At 44.3% G+C, this 19,340-nt stretch overlaps 1 protein-coding gene across 1 annotated transcript; it reads left to right on the top strand.

Moving 5' to 3' along the window:
- Positions 1 to 3,805: 3,805 nt before the first annotated feature.
- LOC121619634 (juxtaposed with another zinc finger protein 1-like) lies at positions 3,806 to 19,300 on the top strand. Its single transcript, XM_041955468.1, has 5 exons — positions 3,806 to 4,062; positions 11,316 to 11,388; positions 12,783 to 12,979; positions 15,045 to 15,214; positions 16,344 to 19,300. Exons 1-5 carry the CDS (start codon positions 3,948 to 3,950, stop codon positions 16,518 to 16,520), a joined length of 732 nt encoding a protein of 243 aa, XP_041811402.1. The 5' UTR covers positions 3,806 to 3,947; the 3' UTR covers positions 16,521 to 19,300.
- Positions 19,301 to 19,340: the final 40 nt, after the last annotated feature.

Genomic DNA, 19,340 nt, shown 5'->3' with positions numbered 1-19,340 from the left:
GCTTTTTTGAGATAATTATATATGCACCTATTTTCCCACCTTCTACATTTATTTTGACCTATCTTGGTTCAGCGTTGGTGTCCTTGTGTTTAGCTGTATGTCTATCTTAATGTAAATTACTCTCAGAACTGTGTGTAAATACAGTGAGAGCAACGTAAAAACCAGAGCCAGGTTACTTGAATGTGTACACACATGGCCAATAAAGATGATTCTGAAATTCTGTTATATCTTTTTGAGAATAAAAAACATATTATCAGACAACCACGCAGCCAGCATACACGAAAAACATATTTTAAGACAAACAACCTACGACAATCATGTGACCAACAAAGCTAATAGGCATAGCTAATACACGTATAGTACTATACATATTTTATTACAGGAATCATAAAACACAGTAGGGATTACAAAGCTTTAAAATCTCCATGGGGAATAAGACAATTCATCTTGAAAGCTGTTTCCAGTCAATTCCATTTAAAAGACGCATATACTAAAGTGTAGTTTTGCTAAGGTTAGAGCAACTATGTGCGATATCTATAATGACATCAAGTTATTCTTGGATCATACAGTATACTGTGGCTCCAAGTTTTAAAGGAAAGAGGAGATGTGTGGTAGTTCAAAAATTTTAGCAGGGGAGCGCTATTGATAAAGTATAACACATTGTAACTGGGTTTATTGTTACCATCAGTACATCCACAAGCACTACACACTGAAGCCATTGTGTGTTTGATATGATGTCATAAGTCATGATCAGGGCAATGAGTCGCACCCCATCCTGACACAAGTTTGTGTCATATTTTTCACAGAGGGAGCTTCATGGTTTAACAAGTTGTTATTCATTGTTTTGTATTAATATAAGACCTCTTAAACGAGGGTCTATGGTTAGGTGGTTTTGATAGAGTTTAGAAAGATGAGATTTACACACTAAATTCAATTATTGTTTCCAAAAAGTACACAAATGGCCACTGTTTTGTAATTTGATAAACCTGTTTACATGATGCCATGAAATTCCATTGGCCATGCAGACTACCAGGAGGCACTTTGGCCATTCACATCTCCATGGAGTAATATCTCTGCCATGTTTGGTCAGGTTTTCCGGCGAACAGAGGGATATGGTTTTGTTGTGGATGAAGTGCAAAATGGGACCCAACCCTACTGACTCATCATCCACCAATCGGCTAAAGTATGCAAATTATGGTGGCCACGGCAACAAGAAGAAACAGGAAGTTGTGATGAAGTCACTCTGTGTTTTGAGCTCTTCCCCCGTGTGGATGTGAATCACTGAGTTTTGTTTTCAGTAAAGATAAAGGATGTTTTACAGCACGTGTGTGTGTGTGTGTGTGTGTGTGTGTGTGTGTGTGTGTGTGTGTGTGTGTGTGTGCCAGTGAAGAGTGCACAGTCACACTAAAAAGTGCATTACGGCAGACGGCAGGAAGTCTCTGGCTGGTGCCCTGGAGCAGACAATGCTACTGAGATTACAAATACCTCCATAACTCAGTGGCTATACCAGCCATTACCATCTGGCATCTTCACCTCAGCATGGCTTTTAACAGCCAGACTGGGAGCTTTAGCGAGCTGCCTGCTCAGAGCCTGATGTCACCTTGTTTGTAAAAATATGGCGCTTCAGGTCAAAGGTCAAACAAACTTACTGACCTCAGTCCCCATGTAGCATTATGCTCACTGCAGCTACATCACACATCTGGCTCTGCTGCCAAACCGCTTCAATTTGATACATGGTGGTTTCTGACTGTTTTTATCAGTGAGGTGCAGAGTAATGTGAGACTAATGAGCGACTTAAAAAGTAACTGGAAACAGATACCTTAAGCAGCATCCAAGTATTCAAGTATACAGTCATCTGATTATGTAATGAGATGGCTGGGGTTAAATTTACATCCAACCCTGCCCTCACATGCAGATCCACTCAAGAGCGGGCCGCTGATGTGTGTATTTGTGTAGGTGTGTTATGATTTATTGTGGTTCACACTGCACAAATGTGTCACACTAGTTGGACTGCTTGTCTTCAGCAGAAAGGAGCTGATAATCAGAAAATCTGAGCTAGTTTGAAATCTATCCCAAGCTGTTACATTGTGCGCCACCCACAGATCTCAGATCAGATGATGTCATGCACCATAAACTCTCTCCCTGTCTCTCCCTTTCTCTCCTGCACTCCACAACACATGCTACCACTTCTCATTTACGCAATGGTGTTGGGAGCTGCGTCACTGCCACAGTTCTGATACACCATGTGTGCGTAATGAGTGTGTTTGTATTGAGTGTGTGTCTACATGTTTGTGTGTAAGAGAGAACATCTGTGTTAGGCCGATGAAGTCACTGAATTTCTGTACTGTACATGTGTGAGACTGTGGTGACTGTGATGTCATGTTGTTTGTGTGAGTGTATGTGTTTGTAACAGTTACTTACTTGAGGAGGTGAATTTGAGTTTTTATTTTATATTTGTGTTTTTGTATGTGTTGCATATGGTTGGGTAGTTAGAGGGCAGTCAGAAAAAGGACGAGTGTGTTCTCAGGTCTTCAGGCTGTTTGCTGAAGCCACTGGCCAGTGGTTTATGACAGGCCATTTTAACGCTCGATTAACAGGCCCAACACAGGCCAGCCGGCCCTGGTTAGCCAACCCCAGTGATTTAAGGACATTCTCCCCTCTCTGGGAGCCACGCAGACACACACACACACACACACACACACACACACACACACACACACACACACACACACACTACAGAGTCCTCTCCTCACCACTGAGCCATTAAAGGGTAACATTAATCCGTTAACTTTATGGATGTAATAGATGCTGTTGTCAATGGGTTATGTAACTGCTATAACTTAAAAATTGATACATAGGTAAGCCTACATGTGCAGTTGTACTATAACACCCCTTTATTTCTAATTATCTGGGTGACTTTGCCAGTGAATCAATTCAATTAGACAAAAACAATAAACAAATAAAGCCAAGGCAAAGTATTTATATTGCACATTTCAAAGTGATTGTGTAAGGTACGAAAGACATCTACAATAGCACTACAAAATAAATGTTTGGAAAAACTGTAATCCATAAAGTATTTACCATGATGATTACAAAGACAGGAATGTAGATCATCAACATATCCAGCTCATAACCAGCCTTTATTCGGGACGGTGATGCTGCCACTCTCCATACGTCTATCCACACAGTACCTGGATGACTATTCAGGCCTGTTCACTGGCAAGCTCTAAAATCCTAATGGCACAAAGATTTAAGTCTTTATATATTTGCAGGCCTAATTGGAAAGCTCTGATGCTATTAAAGGCTGTTGCAGTGTACACTGTAATCCAAATATACAGTGTATTACCTGTTATAGGTAATCAGTATTTATACTATTTCCATCAAATAAAACATTACACATGTCTGAATTCACTGATAGCTATTTCTTCCATAAGGGGGTCATTTACAATCAATCTAGAGAGATACAACCAAAACATTTTGCTTGATCAATATAAACAAGATGATTCTACTTAAAAAAAGATAAATCAGATTATGTTCACAGTGTGGGTTTACACACTTTTTTCACTCTGTTTTACACAGGCCGAAGTGGTAGTTCCTGTGATTTGTAAATAAAGCATGCAAATGAGCTGAGATCTAACTCTGATTTACCAAAGTGTGTCTGATGTCATCAATAATGTCACAGACAGAGTGACACATCCCAACATCCCAACAGGTAGGCAGGTCGTGACGTAGCTGCCACCAGCCAGCCAGCCCTACCCCCTTCCCCACCCCCACCGTCCCGCCTGCCTCCCAGCTGCGTCCGCCGCTGTCCTGTCTGGCCGCCCGGTGTCTGCTCCGCCGCTCCGCGCTCTGCGGCGCTCCCACCCCGACCCCGAAGACTCTCCTCGTTCACCGCCCCGGCTCCCGGACCCCCCTTTCCACCCGGTGAATGCACCAGCGCCGAAAACATGACGGGCATCGCCGCCGCTTCTTTCTTTTCTAATTCCTGCAGGTTCGGGGGCTGCGGTCTCCAGTTCGAGTCTCTCGCCGAGCTCATCGTCCACATCGAGGACAATCACATCGGTGAGTCGGGCCAGAGGGGGAGACGGAGCTAGGCAGCTAGCTGGTGTTAGCTAGCGTCCTAGCTAGTTAGCTGAACGCATATAGGCTCGGCTTCGCATTCCGCTATTCCCGCTGCTCGTTCTCCGTCGAGGCTCGTCGGAGTGCGACTTATTCGGCAGCACGACTTTGAATTCTTAAAAAATAAAGCACTGCTTCTCTGTGAAATAAGCGGCCGGCTTGTTTTGTTTTGCATTTGCTGCTACAGTTACCTTTTTGCAGCGGTAACTCGACTGAGAGGGCCGCGTAGGTCTCATAGGTGTAACTAGCTTTCCGACCAGGCAGCGGTTTCACGGCTAACATCGCAGAGGAGCCTGTGTTTACGTTTCCAGGCCTGATGCGGAGCAGCCGGGGCTCCTGTCACACCGTTTGTGTGAAAAGCCTGTCGCTTTTGCCACCTCGGCGCATCTAGACATCACCTTTCCTAACGCTTTCAGATAATGTCGGCGTCACTTAATTACCAATTGACGCCGTATCAGTTGAATCGAGTGGGGGCAGACGTTCAGTGGGATGATTTTAGTTTTTTCTACGTGCACACGTTTCAACTTGTTGCACCGCTTATTGGATTTCCATCGGACAGTAAACACTCTGATTATCGTCAGCTGTCATATGGAGACTCGCCATCACCTCACCCACCATCTGACATTAGACAGACAAATAGCATAGTAGGAAAATAAGTTTTTTAACTTGTTCAAGTAACTAAGACATAATAGTGCTTTACCAAAAATATGTTGTCTGTAATTCATGCATTTATCAACTTGCCTATCAATGCATGTGTCAAATGTGTGCCCTGGAGAACAACAGAATAGGTATTGTGCTTTAATTGCACTGTCAACTAATGACTGCCTGCAGAAATGCTTACACACAGGGGCAGTAAAATAAAAAAGTAAAAGTAAATTAGTGTTGCCTAGTTTTTGATGCAAGAGTGCTGCTTTGCTGTTGCCCTGATTTAACAGGGGAAAAAACATCCAGATGTAGTCTAATTAGTACCCTGCAATGTAATGCTTGTTAAATATTTAACACTTTTTGCTTCTGCTTAAACACTAAATAACACACTGGTAGATGAACCTGTAACCCACCGCAGCAAATTAAACGATCCAGGAATCTCAACACTCTGTAATCTGTAACAAAGTTGATGTGGGCTAATCGTTATTTGTGGCGTGTATCCATCCTCGGGAGGCTGTTTGAAGCGGGTGAGGCGGTGGGGTGAGGGAGCAGAATGGATGCTTCATTGAGCCAGTCTCCATGGCAACCGGTTGTCTCTAAAGGGGTTGGGGGCAGTATATTGGCTGAGTTATTGCACACCTGCTGTCTCAATAACAAAGGGTGCTCCCGAGCAGCCAGCTGTGGTGAGGACGCCCCACACGTCACGTCACAGCACATGTGGAGCAGGACTGATGCGCTGAGGTGTCAGGCACGGGGTGAAGTTGTGCGCGAGTGTGTTTGCGGGTGAGGGCAAAAGTGGAGTGGTGTGTGAGGTGGTGTTGGGGACCACTCTTCTTCCTATCATGTGCCCCATTTGAAAATTAACCAAAAGGGGAGGGGGGACATAGACCACCATGTGTCCCCAAACCAACCTGTAAACAAATTAAAAGATATAAACCAACAGGAATGCTTGAATGGATTTAGTCTTTTTGGCTGCACAGCCAAAACCCCACAGATACTAATATATGCCCCATCTGGCTCTTTGACCTTTGACCCCAACCGTCAGCCGAGCAGAATGGTGCTTTACTGGGCAGATCACTTCGATTAATGAGTTGCCCCTCTGCTCGCTTCCGCTGGTCATCTGCAGCGTCAAGATCACACATAGTCTAATCAATACTGCTCTCAGATCGGTTACCACGGGGATAAGTGTGACAGATGGAGGGAATTGAGGTGAGAGTGCGGGAGAGAAGGAGAGGATGGGCACTGGCGTTTAGCTTTGACTCCCCCTTGTAGCTTTGAAATGGAGCAGGAGTGTGTGATCAACTATCAATGGAGAGATAAGTTAACCTCCTCCTTGATCCTCCGAGCTCCTTCAAGCGACACATCAGATAAGCTGTTTGTGGCTCTGTAGATAACAGATTGTCGTGATTGCACTCTGTCCTGTGGTGTGCAAACAGATTATGAAAAAGCAGGCGCTCACAATAAATCAGATAATGCAGAGGTGACAACAGGCTTGTGCTGTCAGACATAAATAGCAGTGAAAAGTGAGTCAGTGGGTCTCAGGTCAGGGTGCAGAAATCAGTTCAGGCCTGTGTTCCAGACATATGGTCATTACTGTAGATTGTGCTGCCCTCTTGTGGTCGGACACCCTATGTGCTGCATAGCCAAAAAAAATGTCCATGTTGTGTTCTGACCCCGGTTGGCCCCCTGTGCATCTTGTATCTAATTTGAAGCACACAATAGCTGGCAGCAAACGGACCAGATGAGCCTGTTGGGATCTTTGCTGTGAGAAAATCAGATAATATGTGGGTGTTCAGTGCTGACTTCATCCCAGAAGAAAGGATAGCAGCCTTCCAATAACATACCTGTACTGTTTAGATTACAGCTGAACGCAAGAAGAATGTGTCCGGTGGACTGTGTTTAGTGTGATGTTTGGTTGTTGACGAAGGCTTTGTGCGGCGACTCTTGGTAAGGTCTGAGGAATGTAATGATGTCAGGCTTGCCTGCCTGTGTGCACGGAGCGCTGTGCAGTCTTCTCACCTGCACAAGCACATACTTGCCTCTTACCTCACCGTAGAGGAGCTGGGAGCGAGGGGGGAGGCTGGTAGAGATTAAAACCAGGGAAAAGATTTGAAAGAGAAGGTTAAGGAAGGAATAATGTAGGTGTGAACGCCGGGGAATCCCAAACATCTCAGCTTTGTTTGGGCAGAATTATGTATAATATATAATGCTCGGTTTGACTTGACACGAGGAGTCAGGTGTTGTAATAATGTGGGCTCTGCTGAAGCGTGCTGATAATTAACTGAAAGTAACTTTTAGAGATGTTATCATTCAGCCCACAGGCCTAGTTTGGCTCCTTTATCTGCTGTGGCTCAAACAAACGGGAATGCAAACACAGTATGGTGAAGCAGTTTTTACCTGTCTGTCATTAACAGGACGGAAAGCCCCGTCACTGCTGTTCTTAGCTTTTTGAATGAAGATATAATTGCATGGCTTTGGAGGTGTTGGGTGAATTACCAGAATTTATACTCGTATTTGCACTTGCTTGTTTGATTGTGCCAGCAGGGCTGAGCAATTACTGAATATTTTTGTTTATTGACTTTCAGGCGCAATCATTTTGTGGAGATAATGATCCTCAAAGCTGAAATGATTGGTCAGTTAAGGATGAGGTTCATAGACACAAACTGAATCAGCGCCAGTTTGATAGATTTACTGCTTTTCTTCATCTTACGTTAAAATCTTAAAGTCTTTGATATTTGGACGGCTGGTCAGAGAAATCAAGGTGCTCAAAGTTGTCCCCTTTAACTCTGACATTTCATAGACAAAAAGATTAATCAGTTAGCCAGAAATCGGTAATGCAAATACTTGTGAGATATCATTTGAACCTTTTGCTCTTTTGTCAAAATTAATGAGACCAAGCCAACTCCAAGTTTTTGCCTTTCACATAAGGAGAGTTTGGTCTCATGCAGTACATAACAGTGGAGCATAGGTCATTGCATTGAACATTTGATTCTTTTATATGTAGGTCTGCAATTAACCATTATTTGTTTGGTCTACATAATCAGAAAATACTGTCAGCGGCCATCACAATTTCTTAAAGTTCACATATCTTGTTTTGTCTGACCAACAGTCCCAGTGATTTATAACAGAGAGATGCAACAAATCGTTATAAGTGAGGAGCTGAAGCTATTGAATCTTCAGCATCTTTGCTCGTAAAATTACTTAAATTATGAAGAGGTGATCAAAATATTATTTATTTACCTTTATGTACTATTGATGTACTACGTCCACTGACTAATTGTTTCAGCTCTGCTTTGTATATGAATTTTCATGCGTTTGCCATGTTGTCAATATCATAAACCCCCTTTATTAAGACCATGAGCGGAAAGTAAACCTTGTAGTCCAGCCCTAGTTGCCCGAGTGCTTCCCATCCCACTTTGAGAGGTGTGACAGGGGAAGGGTTGTTGTGTTGTGCATGTGAGAGAGTGCGTTCACCATACTTCCCAAATGACCTGTCAGGGTGTAGCGGAGCAATTAGTGGACTGGCGTCCTGAACTGGAAACTGCAAACCCTCTCTTTTCACGCTACACACACACCCACAAACACACAGTCACACAGTTTGCCTTTCGGAAGTCGCAGGGCCCGAGCGCCCCACCAAGCACTGGGAAGTGTAATTACAGAGAAGTTTGCCTTTTCCCCCACCCATATCCCTCCTGCTCCTTCTCCTCCTCCTCCTCCCCCCCTCCTCTCTTCTCCCTCCATCCGGTTGCCTGCTGCTCTAGAAACACGTTAAAATGCTCTCTGTGGCTTAATTAGCAGTCAGCAACACAAGCCATGCATTCTTGGCCTGGTTTCAACACATAAGGCACAGACCTATACACACACGCACATACGTGTGGACACACGCACGCAGCGTGCATTCAGCAGGGGGCAGCAGTGTACCACTGGCAAGAGATGGATGTCTGTGTTGAAGTGAGTGGAGCGGCTGTTGATTGGTTGCCGATTTTAATGACAGCAATGCTAATTAGGGAGATATTTATAGACTCTGGAGACCCTGAAACGTCTCAGACGTGCACCACACATGCACGGGAACATGCACGCATGCGGATGGAACACACGCACGTGCACTGTTAAATGTGCAGGTTAAATGTAAAACTCACTAATTGAATCAGTGAAAATTGATGTTCATGTAGCTTACTGTGTGTGTGTGTGTGTGTGTGTGTGTGTGTGTGTGTGTGTGTGTGTGTGTGTGTGTGTGTGTGTGTGTGGAGGATCAGCAGCGTGTTAGCTTCCTGTCCTGCTAGGTGAGCGGAAGTCATAAAGCCGGTGAATATTTACTGCAGCTCTCTCTCTCTCTCTGCACCTGGCTTACTCCATTGCCACCAACCCCCCTTTGCCCCCCCCCCCCCCCCCCCCCCCCCCCCGCACACACACATGCACACACACATGCACACACTTACCTCATCTGAGCTCCTTGTACATCCCTGGTTATTAACTCTGGCATTTTTTCTTCTGGTGCTTGTTCTTTAATACCCGGCTGTGAGACATTTGCCTAAATGGCATTTCGCTGACTTCAGCTGGCTGCCACTGTTACTTCTGTGTTCCACGTGCAATTTGAAGACGCCACTGTGGGCTCTCCATTTTTTCCCTCTTTGCTGACCTTTTGTAGACGTGGCACGAATAGCTGAAACAATTAGTTGATAAGTTGATCGACAAAGTTAATCTGCAGCTGTTTTGATAATTGATTAGTCATTTCCAAATGCCTGCTGGCTCCAACTTTCAGGTTTTTATTCCTTTCTTTGTCATAGTTAATTTACACACAAGATACTTGTGCTCAAAAAGAGGATTCATTCTCAGTGAAGAACCTTGGACCCCTAATCTGCCTCTATACATGCCAAAGAGCATATATCTTATATCATATATTATATCTTTGGCTTTTGAACTCTTGGTTGGATAAAAGAAGAAATTTTACATTTTGTCAAAAAACAGACAATTCAGACAATATTTGGCAGAAGTGATAATAATAATCATCATTAGTGTTTGTTATCTGACAAGATGCGGAAATAGAGTTAGTTTGTTGTGATAGTATCATGATATGTGTTGTTTTTCTGGTCTTCAGGGCTACATTACAGTCAGGTGATTCATTTCTTCTTTTACTGTTTCAGCAGAGTTCAAGGAGCATTGAATGCCCTTATCTATAGGGCGGCGTTACATTCACATTTACTATTTTTCTTGTCTTGTCAGCCTCGTCAGTGATGTGTGTGTGTGTGTGTGTGTGTGTGTGTGTGTGTGTGTGTGTGTGCGCGCGCGCACGCACGTGCAGAGACCTCTGGCCTCTACATCTGAGCAGCAGGTAGGATTATTAAGGCTCAGCTATAAAAGACTGTCAAAGACCTCCTCTGTGGACCACCTCAGATGCCTCTGTGTGTGTGTGTGTGTTTATGGATGTATGCTCCAGCTATCTTTTTTCCTCAGCTAGCCTTTTCAGTGTCTTTACATATAATCACATGTAAAGGAGGACTGTGGTCTACACAGCAGCAGCAGCAGCAGTGTGCATTTTTTCGAGGTTGTTTTCGTGTTTGCTGGTCTCCTTGGTGTTCTCCTGCACGGTGGGAAGTCTGCATTCTTTTTTAATTATGAGGTGTGAAAGCCTGAAAAACCAAAGGGCTAAGAAGGCCAACACACAAACACACACACACACTGGGGATTAGTTGGAAGGGAGCGTCCAGCAGTGTGTTGTTAATTGTTGCACAGAGACGATCCAGTTCTTGGATCTGAATTGCAATACATCTGCTAGCCATTACATATAAAGCTGCAATTATGCCCACATACACACACAGACATAGCCATGCACGCCATGGCCTGAGCCTAGTTTTTAAGTGTGGCTCCCTCCGAATGTTCCCCTGTTGAACACTTGATGGCACTGCTACTGCACAGATGCACCCACCCGCAGCGTTTTTCATGCACACTTGCCCCTGTTTTTCAGGGGGTGGGAGGTGGGGCTTTGAAGTTAACACTGCTTCCCTTAGGCAGTGGAAGTTGCCTACTGTAGTGTGACTGACTTAGCAAGTCAACTGGAAAAAGCATGTGTGTGTGCGCGTTTGTGTGTGTTTTGAGTAATACACTGTGTACATTCATCACGCCTCCAAGTCTCTCTTTCACTCACGGACAAATTTCGTCTTCACCACATTCAGCCTCCGGCAATGATTAAGCAGCCGTGGGTCACTTTTGGAAAGGCATTGATATTAAATTACTGAGGGCTTGGCGCTGGCGTGATAATGCGCCACTTATGAAAGAATCCGAAATGTATCTGCAGGCTCTCGCATATTATGGAGTAATACAGAGAACGCAGTGTGAGAAACATCCAGTAATCCATCAGCTAGTCTGGCAGGAAGAATAGATGTATGAGTCAGCTACTTGCTACGAATATTCCCACAACATTTTCCCTCCACAGAGAGCTGTGATTAATCTGCATGTCTCTCTCTCTCTCTCTCTCTCTCTCTCTCTCTCTCTCTCTCTCTCTCTCTCTCTCTCTCTCTCTCTCTCTCTCCCTCTCTCTCTCCCTCTGTCAGACACAGATCCACGGGTCCTGGAGAAGCAGGAGCAACAGCAGCCCACTTATCTGGCCCTAAGTTACATCAACAGGTACACAAACACACACACAAAACCAAAGGTGTCCATCCAATAGAGGGCAGCATTGCTCCACCAGTGAAAGTCCATGTTTGTATGTGTGTGTGTGAGAGTGTGCACATGTGGCTTGCGGAGAACAGCTCGAATGACTGATGCCTTCCCATAGACGCAGCAGTGACTCATCCACAGACCAGCACCGAAAACCACACGAGACAATCACTCCTGACTCCGCGCGCTTCGAACGGCACAGCCAAAGGCACCGTTTCAGGATTGCGGCGTGTGTGTGTTTTTGTGCGGTGAACCGATGTGTCACGTCCCACTTAATGCTCCATTAAATCACACCAAGTCCCAATGTTGAGGACGATAACGGTGAAACACAGAGAGCAAGAGAGGATGAGGTTTGTTTTCTGTGGTAGCTGTTCAAGTGGCGAGGTTGTAAATGTCATCCGTGTTCACTGTACAGTGTTGTGATGACTGTATATTTAAAGGGGCAGTTCCTTCAGCAGCTCAGTTATATCTTGTCAAACCTCAGACTTCCCTCTCATAGTGGACGGAAAAGCTATAATTAGACAGGATGAAACCTTAAATGCTCCCGTCATAGTAACAAATAAGACTAGAAAGAGAGGAAACACAAATCGAAGTAGAATATAAAGACCATTACAGCAGATAAGCTTTATTGAAGTATAATTCCAGTTATTCACAACTGAACTGGGGCCTCATTTTGTGGTTTTGACCCTCATTCCTGTCAGTAATAATACCATTGTACTCACCAAGGATCTGGGGACTCAGCAACATCTCTAAAAATAAGTTAGATGGGGCATAAAACGTCTGCAGTCAGCCCATCAGACAAGTTTTTAAACAAACCAGAACTCATTTGGGAGGGAAAACAGAGGCGATTTGTAACATTAGTATCCAAACAGTCTGTTGTGAGCATCCATCACAGCTTAAAGACTGACTTACTGGTTCAGTTTTCTCCTATCACACTGGGTTTGCGCAGTTTTCCTGAGCGGCAAGGGATTGTTACTGACATCGTTTTTGGCATTACGTCCAAATAATGTGGCTTTCTGGCGTGTTTGCAACCCGTCTCACTGCTTGTTTATTGCTCCATTAGACGGTGTGTGTGTTCCTCAGCACTTCCTTTGATCAGTATAGTGCTCTTAGGGTAGTCATCGTGACACAAACAATGGCCAATTAAATAAAGACCCAACAATTATCAGTTAAGGTTTAAATGATGATAAATGGGAAACTTTTGGATGTATTAAAATATTTCTATTTTTTTTTAATGAAGTTTGGCATTTCAGCATTGCCTCCTTTTATGAATTGCTCAAGCTGGCATCAACGTGGTTGTCAGCTGGAGGGTTTATTGGTAGATTATATTAGATTCAGGGACTTGCCTTGTGTGCCATCAGGTTCATGACAGATGCAGCACGCCGGGAGCAGGAGACCATGAAGAAGAAGGTCACGCCCAAACTGTCCCTGTCCATCACTGGCGGTGTGTCCAGGAACAGCACGGCCACGCCTCCTCGCCACACCAGCGGTAACCTGACGCCTCCCGTCACTCCCCCAATCACCCCCTCCTCCTCCTTCCGCAGCAGCACGCCTACAGGTACGACAGGTGTGTGTGTTGAAATGTGTGCTTGAGACGAAGAAAGGCAGATTACTTATACTTGTCGAGTGAATGGAGGTGTTGAAACTGGCTAATGCAAATTAACCCTACTGGCGGCACCAGACAAAGCTTGCAATTAGCGTTGCGCCATCACGAGCCCATTCATCAAATTCACAGAGTGTGCTGAGGAGCAAATGAAGATATTCGTAACATAAAAGGACCGCAGCTCAATTTATCACAAAATCAAAACATAACTAAAATTTCTGCCAAGAGAGCACAGGCCAGCTCACCATTTATTTCGTAATGCCAACGCACATCATTCACTTTTAACCATAGAAGTTATTCTGTAATAGGTTGGATATTTGGACGTTTACATGCAAATATTTCCTCAAATATTTCAATCCCAAAGAAGGTCGACTTCCAGAGTGAAACATGGAAGAGCCCTAATCACTGTCTACTGCTGTTTGTGTGTGTGTGTGCGCGTGCGTGCGTGTGCGTGCGTGTGCGTGTGTACCTGTACCTGTGTGTGTCTGTGTCTGTTGATTGTGAGTTGGGTTTGGTGGCCCCTGTAGTGAGCAGACCAGTCAACACTCTGCTAATTACATAGCAGCTGTCATGCTGTGTGTCTGCATGGGGCCGTGTGTTGCACAGCCCAGAAGCAGATGTCCAATTCCAGCCCAAATGGTTCCAAACGTAGTGTTAGGTCTGGGCTTATACACCAGCACAGCTACACACACACACACACACACACACACACACACACACACACACACACACACACACACACACACACTCACTCACACTCACATGCACACGCCCTCTTTCGACATGTGCCAGGGTGCCATCCATTTCCTCATGCTGAGGTGCAGCATTTCCTGTGAGATGGTGGGGGGTCAGTGGGCCTTTATGTATGTGTTTGTGTTGTGTGTGCGTGCGTGCGCGCCTGAACATTTCAATAATGTGGTATGTGGATGTCTGTGTCTGTGTGTGTGTGTGTGTGGGTGTGTGTGTGTGTGTGTGTGTGTGTGTGTGTGTGTGTGTGTGTGTGTGTGTGTGTGTGTGCATGCATGTGAGTGGAAAATGTTCTGCACTGAGCAAAGCACTTTTTCCAGGCTGAGCAATGGGGATCACTCCCACTTAATGATCTCTTTCTCAGTGCCAACCCCTGCATTTTGACTCACAGGCGCACATATAGACACACATGCACACCACTGCTGTCTTGTCTGTGCAGTGATTTCATTGACATATGGGCTGCTAAAGAATACATTAAGAGCAGAATATAGAGAAAATTATTATTATTAATAATAATAATAATATTAGTAGTAATGATAGTAATCTTATTTGTGGAGCACTTTCCTAAACCCACATTACAAAATGCTTCACACACAGTTACAACTTCATAACAAACTGAGCATGAGAACAGTTTCAAGTAGAGTAATAAACAGATGGAACAAATAAAACCAGCAAAAGGACAGTCAATAAAAAACAAGTAAACTGAAGAAAAGCTCTCTGGTAAAAGTACGTTTTAAGAAGAGTTTTAAAGAGGCCACTGATTCTGCCGACCTGATTTCCTCAGGCAGCTCGTTCCATAGCTTCGGGGCTCCCACTGTTAACGCTCCGTCACCTGCAGTTTTCAGCCGCGCCTCAGGAACAGATTAAAGACCTGTATCCGAGGATCTCACGCTACGTTCTGGCTCATATGCGACTAAGACGTCAGATATGTAGCGTGGAGAGAGGGAGAGTCCGCAGAAAGATCTTAAGAGCATTTCTGAAACACGCTGGGAGCCAGTGAGCCTGGCAGCTCAGTTCTGTACAATCAGCAGATGATTGCAACAGAGACCGTTGCAATACTTGAGGTGTGAGGAGATGACAGCGTGTAAAATAGTCTGTGGCTCCAAAAGTTAAAATAGATTATGTTTTGAAAATATTTCTAAGAAAAAGTCACATCATTTCTGTTTCTGTTAAATTCCCAAGTCATGATGTGCTTTTGGTTTTGTTCCCATTCATATTTCATCGGGGACGACTAACAGCTTTTTTGTTCTGCGTGTCTCCATTGTGCCTCCAGGCAGTGAGTATGATGAGGAGGAGGTAGACTATGAGGAGTCGGACAGCGATGAGTCGTGGACCACAGAAAGCGCCATCAGCTCTGAGTCCATCCTAAGCTCCATGTGCATGAACGGGGGAGAGGAGAAGCCGTTCGCCTGCCCCGTCCCCGGCTGCAAGAAGAGATACAAGGTAAGGCTGTGCCAGAGTCAGTCCCAGGCACACAGCCTTTCCACACTGGAGCTTTTGTCTGAGTATCACATGTCTGGGCATAGTGTTTGAGAAAGCACATTATAAATCCAGAATGTCGTGATTGGAAGCAGTGATAAATATATCATGGTATATTTGCTTTGGTTGAATTTTATTACAGCTTGTGACAAAAACCTCATTCAGGTTTTAGAACCCGCTCTTTGACTAATGGACACTGTGAGAACATTACTCTCTTCTACCCCTTTTAGAGCAAAACAGGGACGTGGGATAAAGCCATATTTATTGTTGATCTGTCCACATGTGTTACCCATCCTGACTTTTCCACCCAGTGTCTGACCAGGGCTCGATACAGTTCTGACATTGTCCAGCTATGATATAAAACTTATTAATAATAACTGAACTTTAAAAGTCTCTGTAGAATGATTATGCATGATTAGTAGTATCAGCAATCAGTAGTAGTTTAATGGGTGGACTCCAGGAAGATTGCCATGGTACAAGCTAATGAAGATTCAATAAATAAACATGGCTATGCTAGACCAGTCCAATGGTAACAAAATCTGCCCAATGGCACCTCTAAAGTTCACTAATTAACATGTTCGATCTCGTTTTTTTATTTGTACAAAGATCATATTGTAAAAAATGACACTGAACTGTTTCTTGGCAGGGTGTAATGATGCTGGAGTCTCCACTGGTTGCCTTGCTTCCTGGAGTCTTACTGTGATATAAGAAAGATATAATATGTTAATTACAGATATAACTTGTAAAGGGTGCTGGAAGGTGGATTTTCTTGCCTTTGGACAGATCCAGGCTAGCTGTTTCCCCCTGTTTTCAGTCTTTATGCTAAGCTAAAATCAGCAGTTTATGTGAGAGTGGTGTCATTGGTATCATCAAATTGGTGAAAAAAATTGATTGGGACATCTTATATTATAATGCTGTTGTTTAGCAGTGCTGTGTAAGGGACTGTATTTGCAGACCTGGGCTACAGTCTGGTATGAACACAGGTTGTAATGCATGGTCAGTATTGCATGTCAACGATGGGGCTTGTGCGTAAAAAGTGTCCTTGCAACCCTTCTCCCCTTCCATAATGTGTCCCCTCTTCCTGTCTCTTCAGAACGTGAATGGTATCAAGTACCATGCCAAGAATGGCCACCGCACGCAGATCCGTGTGAGGAAACCCTTCAAGTGTCGCTGTGGCAAGAGCTACAAGACCTCGCAGGGCCTGAGGCACCACACCATCAACTTCCACCCGCCCGTCTCCACGGAGATCCTGCGCAAGATTCAAGGCTAGAGCCCGTGGTCACACCAGCGAACTACCCCAAACATAGCCCTATCCCAACGCTCCTTACCCGACCCTTTTATACACATCCCACACACTAAAGGATCAAGTGCATGCTTTAAGTTTTTTCATTTACTTTTTTTTTCATCTTTTTGTTTGTCATGTTTTTTTATCCATGTTATATCACTTGTATTTTTGAAAACAAATGTATCTTTGTAGTATTTTTTAATGTTGTACATTTGCACATTCGTATATGCTATCACGTTACTCTTTTTCTATTGTTTGACTCACACAAGGTGCTAACTGTAAAAAACAACAGAAAGAAAAGACAAAAAAACAAAACGACATGAAAGAAGAGAGGGGAAACGGAAAAGATGTGAAACAGGAAGCGCAAACGAGCCCTGCCCCTTTTCCCACTCTGTCTTCGAGTGGGACGAAGGTGACACGTGTGCTGATCTGAGTTCAGTGGCCGTTACACTCCCTCTCCATTGGATGCGGAGAGTTCGCTGAGCTTAGATCTGTGCCTTCGCAGTAACTTCTGGGGGTTTAGGTGCGAGAGTTAAGTTATACTTTAAATAGATATATTGATATATAAACAATAGATATGTATGTGTACATAAAAATATATAAAAGTATTCATGAGCATATACATAAATAGTTACACTTTATTTTCAAGCTTTATTTTATATATTTCTGTCAGTGTTTTAGGTAGTGTTTTTTTTTTTCTTTGTATCATTAAGTGTTCCTTTCATTCCTTATTTGCTGAGATGGCCAGTTTCGTCAGCTGAGAGGTCAAAGTCTAACAGCTGGCTGACTTCAGGTTCGGAGAGCCAGGTTTTCTCTCGCCACATCCTAGAGGTTAGGAGCCAACACGCCTTCCGTTTGACACGCTCCAAATCTCGTGCGATGTTTCGCCATTGATCAGGAGGGGGCGCTCAGCGCTGAACGTATTAGAACACGGCCGAGGCCGGTAACCCATACCTTAAAGTTTTCATCCCCACAGAAAGCCATCCATGTCTTTCATATCTCCAGTGTTTCCTCATTCAGAGTGCCAGAGCTGTGCTCCAGAGACTTAGCCGTGGAAGCAGGTTAAGCATCATACAGTTGCCAAGATCTTTGTTGTTTAGTTTTTCCATGATTGTTGCCAACAGCTCTCCACTGCCAAACATTGACCATACCATGTGCCTGATTGGGGGTGGGGGGTGGCTAAGGAGTTGTAATGATCTCACCCTGGAGGTCGCCAAACGCGTGGCAGTAGTTTTCTTCTTCACGCGCCTCCGAAATGTGCGAATGAGTGGATGTACATCGACGGAATGTTTTCATGCATGCTTTCTGTGTCGTAACACGAGAAACAAAGTGCGAAGGAAGACGGCGGATTTGTATTTGAAAGAGATTACCATCTACAACCTGTCATTTGTCTGTGTTGTAGACAAGAGCATTCCAGTTCACTGTATGTATGTGTGTGACGTGTGTGAATGCCGTGTGTGTGTGTGTGTGTGTGTGTGTTTTTCAGCAGTGTCCAAGTCATCAGCCTATAGAGTGTTACTGTATTCTGTGTTTCAGTGATCTGTTGTGTTTTCTGCGCCAGGCCGCCGGTTCGACTCCTGTGGAGCAGGATGGCTGGCCGGCTGGCCGGTGGCGTTGCGTCATGTAGTGTAGCCGCGGCCAACTGGTCCCTCTGACTGGGATTTCATCATTCATTGCCTCTAGAAAAACAAGAGCGGTGCGGTGCAGCCCCGCGAGCCAAGACACACTGATTCGCGACATCATTTCCCTCATCGCGCACGACATTTTTTATTCCGTGGAAGGCTCGAAGCATGGGCTGTTTCTCTTTTGTTCATGTGATGGGTACAGTGACTTCTGACATGCACACACCCTCCTGTCCTCCAAGCTGCTGTTGCCATGGAAACCACTGGGTTAGCATGGCAAAGACACCTTTTTGTTTTGTAAATCCACGTTGTGATAATGCTTCAGTTTTTACTTTGTCTTTACAAGGCAGGTACCAGATTTTCTTCTGGTATTTGTTTATTTAACCCCCTAATTTACGTAGGAGGTTAAATGAACATATTATTTAAACCCCCTTATATATCCTTTTCATACTTTAGTAATTACCATGCGCCTGTACTGTACTTTCAATGCCTTTAAGTAGTGTGCTACCTGATAAATAAGCACAAATGTGGCCTGAGAGACATCCACATCTATTCTGAAGCACCAAGAAGTGGTCCTAAAATCCTGATATCAATTACAAAGAACATCTTTGGACGTACTAACCTGACAGTAACCCTGAGATAATGGTCTGTGTGATAGAAAAGCTTCATTCCTGCATTTAAGCGTAGGGGAAGAGTTTTCGAGGCTGGGATCAGAGCAGACCTGAAGACAGACGGAGACTGAGAGTCTCCCGTTAGCTCTGTCAAACACTCGTAAAACCATCCCCGCTTCACGGACACCGCCGTCACCATGGCAATAGTTTCAGCGTAACACTGGGGCCAATTGCAGTATTAGACATATGGGAGAGGAGGAGTGGAGGCTGTGTGCAGGAGCAGGAGATGAGGGAGGGGTTTCAGTATACCATGTACAGTGAATGTATTGTAACGTGTGTCTGTTTGTCAAGTGCTTTTAAATTATATTTTCGTATGTAACGTGGAGACCGATGTTTCCTTTTTGTATGGGGGACAACAGGTTCTGAGCAGAGTAACTTGTAAATGATGTCAAACTGTCTTTCTATATAAAAGAGAAGCTGCTTAAATGTAAACAGGAAATGACTGAAAAAAAAAGAAAAATAAAGTAAAAAGCTCTGCAGCTCGTGTTTCTTCCCTTTTCAACCCAAACGAG

Source organism: Chelmon rostratus, chromosome 16 (assembly GCF_017976325.1).
Source record: "Chelmon rostratus isolate fCheRos1 chromosome 16, fCheRos1.pri, whole genome shotgun sequence".
Taxonomy (NCBI): domain Eukaryota; kingdom Metazoa; phylum Chordata; class Actinopteri; order Chaetodontiformes; family Chaetodontidae; genus Chelmon; species Chelmon rostratus.
The sequence above is the reverse complement of the archived record's forward strand: the minus strand, read 5'-3'. Positions and strand labels throughout refer to the sequence as shown.

Bases quoted from the DNA above. Each gene is read 5' to 3' on its own strand.
- LOC121619634 (XM_041955468.1), top strand. From the start codon at position 3,948: ATGACGGGCATCGCCGCCGCTTCTTTCTTTTCTAATTCCTGCAGGTTC. The intron at 4,063-11,315 runs GTGAGTCGGGCC...TCCCTCTGTCAG, and splicing joins CATCGAGGACAATCACATCG to ACACAGATCCACGGGTCCTG. The intron at 12,980-15,044 runs GTACGACAGGTG...TTGTGCCTCCAG, and splicing joins CCGCAGCAGCACGCCTACAG to GCAGTGAGTATGATGAGGAG.